Genomic DNA, 9,404 nt, shown 5'->3' with positions numbered 1-9,404 from the left:
AATCACTTAGAATTCTATGCACATATTTCCTTCAACTATTATTTTGTTAGAATATCCTAATGACATTCTTTGTAAAAATAACGTTTGAAAAGATATAAGTTTACAATAATAATGGTTATTAAATGTTGTTTGTTTTTTTGATTGCACGGTAACAAGTTCAGTGAAATTATTAAGCAGTTTGTTGAAATCTGTATATGGACACTAGGAAATGTCTTCTTCAACACTTATTCGTTGGAAAAATAAATTAAAATGTGGATTGATTGCGACTGAAGATGAGCCCAATGCCTGTTGGGCTTAAACAGCAACAACTGTCAAGATGGTTGCTAAAGTGAAAGAAATGGTTAACACCGATGCAAGATACATGTCATTCTCAAACATGTTTTAAAAAATGAAAATGATTAATGCTTTATGGATTCCCCATTAGCTGACAGATGAGCAGCAACTGCTTTGAGCGCAAAGATATAATGATGATTAAAATGTTTGTTTTCAATAAATCATATTTACACTGACTTTTGATTTAGCGATTTCACCTGTTTTCTCTGTATTAAGTTTTCGTTTGGTTAATTAACATAAGTGTACATCTGGTTCTGTGCATTTTTTTCTTTTTCTTTTTTTCCGGTCATTTTATCCTTTCCGGTATTTAGTGGGGATCCGGAATAGTATTAGATATATAGGGAAAAGGAATAATCTATATTTGTGTTGAATTTTGTCGTAATGAAAGGCGATTAAACGATAACTTTTTATTTTTTATTGTATGTAATGAATGGTAAATAAATTTAACTTAAGATTTAAATATACTTAGAGCTTTTTATTAACAAACTTAAAATGCGGAAATGGCAATACTTGTAATTATATGCCTAATTGAATAAAATCAAAGTTTTTGTTAATATAATATTTGGCTAAATTTTATGTTCATGTATTTAAATATTATTTTTAGAAAAGATCATAAGATATACTTAACATAATTGATAACAAAAAAGATTTTTTCCATCAAAATTGATTTCAAAGTGCTGCAACTTCTTAATGGATTGAAATAGAGTCAAAATTAATGCTTTTCAGCGTTGGTTACACGTTACCTTATGATCGATCTGGGGTCATTTTTAGCCTGTCACAAGTCCAAAATTTTCTTGGCGATGAGGGGGACTGCCGTCCCCTTCAACCCCCCCCCCCAAACAGAAGAGGGCACATCCCCCTTCTGGCAACCCCCTGATGTATCTTTTGGTTGGGGGCCGCGCCGAAAAAGTGGTCACTTTTTTAAACAACATTTCTCAACCAAAAACAAGTGTTGGGGCCTAAATAAGGCATTTTTTCACCATTTGAGACAACAAAAAAGGTGATGAAAAAGGCGTTAAAGGCGTGTATATCGCGTAATGGGTTAATACGATCCCGGCTTTTCTGAATATTACATGGTAGTGTCTAATTCCCGGCTTTTCTTAGATCAAAGATGTTTAAAATATTGTACACGTATCGTAATGATTTCATAGGGAAAATGATAATCTGTCCTATTGAAACGTTTGTTTTAATATTTTTAAAGGTACAATATACTCATATATTGATAGGAGTAAAATTATTTGAACATTACAAGTCTGATTCTGTGTCCACGGGGGAGGAAGTGTTACACGAAGGATGGAGTTCTTATGATAACTTGTTTGGAGTTCTTATGATAACTGTCAAGGAGTTTCTGGAAAATGTTACGGATTTCTGTGGAAAACTTTTCCATATACTTGGAGAACTTGCGTAAAAAATGGTTATTTTTAACTTTAAATGAGGAGTTTGAGGTGCTAAATTAAACTTTGATAATTAAGCTTGCCCTACATATTGTATTATGTTTCAGAAAAACTCTTTTAGTCCATATTTCGTCGCCGTTTTAAAAAAAATCTGGTAGTTTTGAGAAAAATTTCCAAATTACTTGCTAATTCGTACATATTGACCTTTTCATTTGAGATCTTCTTCGTTGCTATACATAATTACCTAATTATTATGGAGAGTTGCAAACATAAAGCCCGGGCTAATAAATGTTTACCCGATTTTTCAAATGTTACGGAGTTCTTGTGATAACTCAAAATATGTCCTGGAGTTCTTATGATAACTTTTGTTACTGCCAGTGTGTTTTTGTGCGTAATCACGGCACGTTTAAGCGTATTTTATTAGTCAATTAGTGTGTAAATCATTATGAAGCATAGTACGCTTATCATTTGCACAAAAATTTGGTTATATAACGTTGGTTTTGATCGTGTTTTTCAGTTCAAGAGATATTTTTCTTACCTCCGTTTCTTGTGTTTTTTTGTGTTTGTTTTGGTCTTTTTGTGTGTGTTTTTTTATTTTATTGGAATACGCTTTGAATTTAATACTCAAGCATGATTTCTTCATATATACATTATTCCTTGCAGTTTTAGAGAACATTAAGTAACTATGCTATCGGTGTTTACAAATGATTTTCAGCAAAATAGGAGGTAGTATGCACTACCTTTAAATTATCTAAATTTAATGAGGTGGGTGTCGTCTTTATGTATTCAACGGGTATTTCAATTTCTAAACGAATCAGTTTTTTGTCATAGAAACGTATAAAGTTCTATGACAATGATATGACGATAGAAAGTAAGTCTTCAATAAGATATGTGAGTCACCGTAAGGTTCATGCCGTTTATCAACCTTGTTTCTTTCTCTATTAAATCTAATGTAGCATCACGTGACGTACAACAATCTCCATATTTCGGAAAATTACTGCATACATTTCGGGTGCATGGGTGTGAAGGGTATCCCGGTTAAATACGATACATGGTATATAATGATACAATTTACTTAGCCGCTTCTTGAGGGAAGCCCAACTACTTATTGTCTGCTTTAGAAAGGTGGTTGCTTAAAACATGTAACTGAGAAAAAAGTGTAAGTTTTAAACAATTTTTCCTTGGCGGTTTAAGCCATGTTACTGCTGAATACAGGTGACCGCTGATTCAGGTTTTCCTGAAGATTTTTGTTTGTTTGTTTGTTTCATTTTACGCCTTTTCCCAACAGTATTTCAGTCATATGGGCGGGTAGTTTCCTAACCATCGTTCCTGGAGAGTTACACCAGTACTAGACTACCTTCCTCCGTGCTAAACTACCAAAGCATCTCCCGGGGATCGAACCCACGCCAGAGAGGTAACTGGATTAGAAGTCATCGACTCAAACCCCTCGACCACGGAGGCGGTCGTTCCTGAAGATAGCTTAGCACCTGTTTATCCTATGTAGACTGTACACCAAAGCAGTTTCATGTCTTCTCCAGATATATTGAATGATCGTGTTTTAATTTTGCCACATGGCCTCAATGTTGCATTTGCGGAAACTTATGACATAAAACTTTTGTTGACGAACAGTATACACAGAAACATTTAGTGCATTCGTTGGGTTTTATAATGTCAATATGATTTCGCACAAATTTAATTAGGAACTAAAACACGATCAAAACCTACGTTATATAACCAAATTTTTGTGCAAATGATAAGCGTACTATGCTTCATAATGATTTACACACTAATTGACTAATACAATACGCTTTTAAAAACGTGCCGTGATTAAGCACAAGAAACACACTGGCAGTAACAAAGATTATCATAAGAACTCCAGGACATATTTTGAGTTATCACAAGAACTCCGTAACATTTGAAAAACCGGGTATACTTTTATTAGCCCGGGCTTTATGTTTGCAACTCTCCACTATAATTAGGTGATTATGTATAGCAACGAAGAAGATCACAAATGAAAAGGTCAATATGCACGAATTAGCAAGTAATTTGGAAATTTTTCTCAAAACTACCAGATTTTTTTAAAACGGCGACGAAATATGGAGTAAAATATTTTTTTCTGAAACATAATACAATATGTAGGGCAAGCTTAATTATCAAAGTTTAATTTAGCACCTCAAACTCCCCATTTAAAGTTAAAAATAACCGTTTTTAAGCGAGTTCTCCAAGTATATGGAAAAGTTTTCCACAGAAATCCGTAACGTTTTCCAGGAACTCCTTGACAGTTATCATAAGAACTCCAAACAAGTTATCATAAGAACTCCATCCTTCGTGTAACACTTCCTCCCCCGTAGTGTCGATGACACCGAGAACAGGTGGTCAATTCCCCGGATTACTATATGTTTAATACGATCCAGATCCAGGCTTTTCTGTAGGCGATCCCGGGATTTCCCCCCACCGGTATTTAGTGTATGCATTTACTCTGTCTACATGCATATTCATATGTACTCATATTCCTCTTTGTTAAAGTGAGAGAAATGGCTTCCATAACTTTATATGTCACTTTTATTTTGATGTTCGCTGAAGTCTCTTCAGCTAACAGAGCCGTCATTTTTGTGTCGCCTCTACGGAGTAGTGACGACATATTGGGATCACTTCTCCGTCGTCTGACTGTCCGTCTGTCAGTCCGTACAAACCAGAGCTACATTATGGGGTTTGGTCTATTGTTCTCAAAACAATAGATGTCTTTGATGTCATTCATTCCGTTTCTCTTGTGGGGTTATTTTCTGCATTGTGGAGTTAAAAAGAACAAAAGAAATAACAAAAGAAAACCCCATAATGTAGCTCTGGTAAGAATGGACGTCTGTCCGTCCGTCACAAAACTTGTCCGGACTACTCCTCATAATTTACTGGTGCAATTTCATCCAAACTTTACAGGAATGATCAGTACCAAGTCTTGTTGTGCATATTGTCAGCATTTTCCGTTTTAATGATTTTTGTGAGAGTTATGGCCCTTTGATAATTTTTATTTTTAAAGTTTGTCCGGACTACTTCTCTTATACCATTAATGCAATTTCAATGAAACTTTACAGGATTGATCTGTAGCTCAAGTCCTTGCGCATATTGCACGGGTTTTTTGGTTGAAGGATTTTTGGCCGAGTCATGGCCTTTTGATAAAAAGGTGTTTTTTTCTGTGTGTTGCCAGATACACAAAAGCTTGTCCGGACTACTCCTCATAAACTACTGGTGCAATTTTATCCAAACTTTACAGGAATAATAAGTACCAAATCTAGTTGTGCACTGTCCGTCTGTCTGTCCGTCTGTCACAAAACTTGTCCCAACATGAAATTGGCTATCATGAGGCGACACATGTGATCACTGATCGCTCTTGTTACATTTAAACTCACCCCTTGGAAAAAATTACGAAGCGAGTCGCTACTTGCTTTTTTAAAAGCTAACCTTGTTTTTAATTACAATATTTTAACCATGTGTGCGTTTTCTAAGAAAGGAAACTTTCTTATCTTACTCATTGCAAAACTATGTTAGTTATGCTAAATAAGGTTAACAGTACGGTAGATCTATAATGTTTTATTTAAAGTTGTCAATTTATGAAGCTGAATTTGCTGAATTCACAATGTTGGAATTATGAATTCATGAACATAAAATCGTCAACTGAAATCGTAATTTCGTGAATTAAAATCATAATGGTCAGGTTTTTTCTTCTTGTTTTGATGTAAAATATGAGAGGAACACAGGGACAAGATTTTATTTCCATATTGCTGCATCGTAACTAACGGAGGAATATTCCTGTAAGTTTTGATAGAAGTTTAAGTTTTGGCTAAACCAAAGTACCGTTTTAACTGAAGTTTGACGGGAAAAGCCGAAAACGCATGAGCGGCTTCGGATTTATATCGATATGTTCCGACTTAAGGCGATATAAAGATTACCCATTCATTAAGTGTTCGTAATCTTTAAGACGTAAGCAGTCAGGTGATTGATATGAGACGTCCATAACTCGAGGCAAAAGAGCAGGTGTGAATTTTGGTCAAGAGGTCATGTTTATCTTAAATATGCCATGGGAACCAACCATTGTTAATGATAAACGCAGTCATAGACATTTATAACAGAATAAAGTGATGGAGAATTTAGTAGGAATTTTCGCAATATCTGCATTTGGAATTGTAACAGGTGAAAAAAAATTGGTTTATACTTTTTTTGTGATCTTATCTGACTTTACCATTCACAGAGCTATATAAAATGTGTCCTAAAAAGACACCTTCAAATAACTTTTACCTTCGGTTTCCCATATTTTTGCCAGTTAGCTAGTCGCTTATGGCACTACAATATATTTACTAAATTTGTTGGGGTCGCGTGAAAGGTATTGTGACATTTACATAACTTATCGAATACTTACCTTTAACCTGTATGAGGATCAAAGTCTGCGATGATTATCTATAGTTTCTTGCTATTTTCTTTCTTTGGCCGGTGACCACAACTCTAAAGTGAATGTGTAATATCGCCTACTTATCCTAGCGAACTCTCTAACGTATTTTGATAAAATAACTCGTATTTGAGTTAAAATGTTGCATATTTAAGCTTTCTTTTCAGCACAGTTCCAAAATCCATTTTCTGCAATGATGAACACCGGAACCGGAAGCACAAACAATGCCACCGGATGCGGAACTAGAATAAATTCATGTGCTCCGTGGTGCAGCAAAAGTCTGGATGCAAACGGTTGCATGGTGTGCAGTTGTCAGAACGGAGGTTTGTCCCATTTAAACTAATGAATGTCTAAATTTGTATAAGGAATAATAGCAAATTGGATGTATTTAAGTTTGAATCTCACAAACTCTATTAGAATGAGAGCTAAGGGCCATTTAAACAAAGAGCTGAGAGTCATATGATCAAAGAGCTGAGTGCCATATAATCAAAAATTTACAGCAAAGCAAATATATATAAAGTCTCTCATTTACAAAAAAAAAACACTTAAATGCAAGAGATTATTTAATACAAATGTTTGTATACAAAGGTTCTTATGTCAGAATCGAGCGCATCATGCTTAAATGCAATGATATTCCAATGAAACTTATTTATTATATACTTATAAATGAAATATTGAGAAATATTGATGAAAAAAATGTATTTTTCTTTTCCGTATTTTCACAGTAAAGAAAATGTTTTACTGCTGTGAAATATATTTTCGTATTTTCACTGGTGTCTTGCCGGACTACTTTCTTCTAAATTCAGCCAATATACAAAATTAAAAGGGAATTCTTCCTATTCATAAGGGTATAAAAAAAAGAAAAAGCGTATAATAGGCAGAAAATGTAAGTTGTTTTCTATTAATACAGGATTTATTTTCATCTTGTGGTATGAAAATTACCATATTTTTCTCGTGGCTACTGCCACTCGTGAAATATTTATTTTCATACCATTCGATGAAAATAAATCCTGTATTTATGAAAGAAACTCGAATATCCTCTATATATTCCCCGTTGTATTGTATATTTATCAAAGTACTTCTTAACTAGATGAAATTGTTTATAAAATTGTTGAATAGTGATAAAATCTATTCTTCAGGTATTGATTTTTGCCCTACGCAGATGCGCATGCGCGAAATGTTTCTTCCGTTTCTAAGAAAATATCGTATTGTAAAATTGTCTTATTAAAGCTGTGTTTGCCAAGTAGTTTAGATAAAGCATATTTTATTGTATACATATACATACACAAAATTTCACAATAAAACATAATTAATTAAACATAAATACATTAATGTAAATGTACAAAGCGGTGGGGCCAAAAGTTATAAATATATTATCGAGGGACCGTACATTTTCATAACTATGGTTCAAATAAATTATTCGACTATAAATATGATATACACATGTTGGTAACAATTTCTAAATGCTAGCTTGCTACACACTTTTAACTTTAAGATTCACTCTTAAAAATGTTATTAAAATCAAAATCTTGCGTTTCAGCTAGCGAATCGCAAAGGCAAATGCTTTCAAAAAAGGTAAACATAATTATAAAAACGAAAATAAAACGGTTTTTAGAAAACTACATGTACGCTTGTACCTTTAACTTCCAGGTATGCGACCAATGGGTGGTATTAATCCAATGAGCGGGGGAATAAATCCAATGAGTGGGGGAATGAATCCAATGAGCGGGGGAATGAATCCAATGGGAATGAACCCCATGAATCAAATGTCACAGATGTTTCCTGGTTTAACAGGGGGAAGTTCCCCAATGACTGGAAATGTCCAAAAACAAGGACAAACAGCTTGCTCTCCCGCACCAACTACATGCCCGGTTCCCCAGCCTTGGTGTGAGCGGATTGCAGACGTAATGGATGGTATTAAAAATGTCTGTGTGGTAAAGGTCAGTATAATTGTTAAGTATTAATTAAAAAAAGTAAAGTCATTCGAATTGAATATCTTGTTAATTTTCGATCATTTTTTTTTCCGTTACATTCCGTATCATGAAAACATTTAGATCATGTAAAAGTCCTTTTCTAAGTCATCGTGAACTGTCGTGCAATTTTTTCGCTACTTTCCGTACATGTGTAGACTGTCGGCCATTTCCGTATTTCTATATCTAAAACATTGCGTATAAGCAGGATGAGTAACGAACCAAAACCTGTTACTGTTTAAGCAAGAATCAATGAGTGACGTATAATTTTATATGTGGAGAGCATTCCCCTTGGAGTACTAAGAATGCCGGATGACAAAGCATTTATTCTATTATCTAAATACCTTAATACAAAGCATATCTTATATATTAATTTGAATTATTTTGTTTTATAACTTCTTAAAATACAAGTCTATTTTTCGATAAACTTGAATATCGATTTGCCTGTGTTAACAGAAAAGGTCGTAGCATACGTACAAGGCCTGAATGGTCAAAAACACAATCCGTCTTCAGGAAAACATTGTCCACAAGCACGTCAACTACGAATTGCACCAAGCAAATCAACGGTAAACAGTTACCATGGCGCCCTGAAACCGAACCAAATAGAATTCAAGTCTTGCTTGGAGACGTTCTATTGCACTATATGATATGTTGATATCGGTTACCGTGCAAGGACTCAGACAAGTTGTTCCGCTTGTGAATGTTAGATACCATAAATTGGTAGATTTGCCCGGTTAGGTAAATGACATTTTCTAATAGTTTTGTTTGCTATTGGTCCGGCAAAAGCGTAAAGGGTTGACGGGTGCCCAAGTGGTCATGGAACATCCACCTTTCTCTAGGTTTAGAGTATCGAGCATTTCGGGTCACATCCGATGTTTCACCATTACGAATGACCAAAATATCGGAATAATCCAAGAAAGCGGTTACAAATGTATTAGACATAAGGTGCAAGAGTTTGTTTAATAAATTGAATCACATATATACTTTAGACAAAAACTGATAAACAAAATCATCTTATAATAAGAAATGAGGTACTATGAAGAGCTTTTTACATGAAATTCTCCTTCAAAAATCATGCTTTAAGTCCACAATTAAGTAGTGATTTATGGGAGAAATATGTAAGCCGTTCTATATTTTTCAATTAAATTTTTTTCTATTAAACTATATTAAACATTTTTATTAAAGCAGTATGCCTTTATCAATCATGCTTATATTCTTAAAAAAATTGTAAATGTATTTAAAAGTAAACTTTTGGGAAGTGATAACAGG

General features: G+C 34.2%; 1 protein-coding gene across 1 annotated transcript; it reads left to right on the top strand.

Moving 5' to 3' along the window:
• Positions 1 to 5,796: 5,796 nt before the first annotated feature.
• LOC132741764 (uncharacterized) lies at positions 5,797 to 8,782 on the top strand. Its single transcript, XM_060730022.1, has 4 exons — positions 5,797 to 5,912; positions 6,333 to 6,488; positions 7,816 to 8,079; positions 8,592 to 8,782. Exons 1-4 carry the CDS (start codon positions 5,861 to 5,863, stop codon positions 8,780 to 8,782), a joined length of 663 nt encoding a protein of 220 aa, XP_060586005.1. The 5' UTR covers positions 5,797 to 5,860.
• The last annotated feature ends 622 nt before the right edge of the window (positions 8,783 to 9,404 follow it).

This window comes from Ruditapes philippinarum, unplaced genomic scaffold, assembly GCF_026571515.1.
Source record: "Ruditapes philippinarum isolate M1 unplaced genomic scaffold, ASM2657151v2 ctg925_1_1_1_1, whole genome shotgun sequence".
Taxonomy (NCBI): domain Eukaryota; kingdom Metazoa; phylum Mollusca; class Bivalvia; order Venerida; family Veneridae; genus Ruditapes; species Ruditapes philippinarum.
This window is presented reverse-complemented; position numbering and strand designations above follow the sequence as displayed.

Bases quoted from the DNA above. Each gene is read 5' to 3' on its own strand.
- LOC132741764 (XM_060730022.1), top strand. From the start codon at position 5,861: ATGGAGAATTTAGTAGGAATTTTCGCAATATCTGCATTTGGAATTGTA. The intron at 5,913-6,332 runs GTGAAAAAAAAT...CTTTCTTTTCAG, and splicing joins TGCATTTGGAATTGTAACAG to CACAGTTCCAAAATCCATTT. The intron at 6,489-7,815 runs GTTTGTCCCATT...TTTAACTTCCAG, and splicing joins GTGCAGTTGTCAGAACGGAG to GTATGCGACCAATGGGTGGT.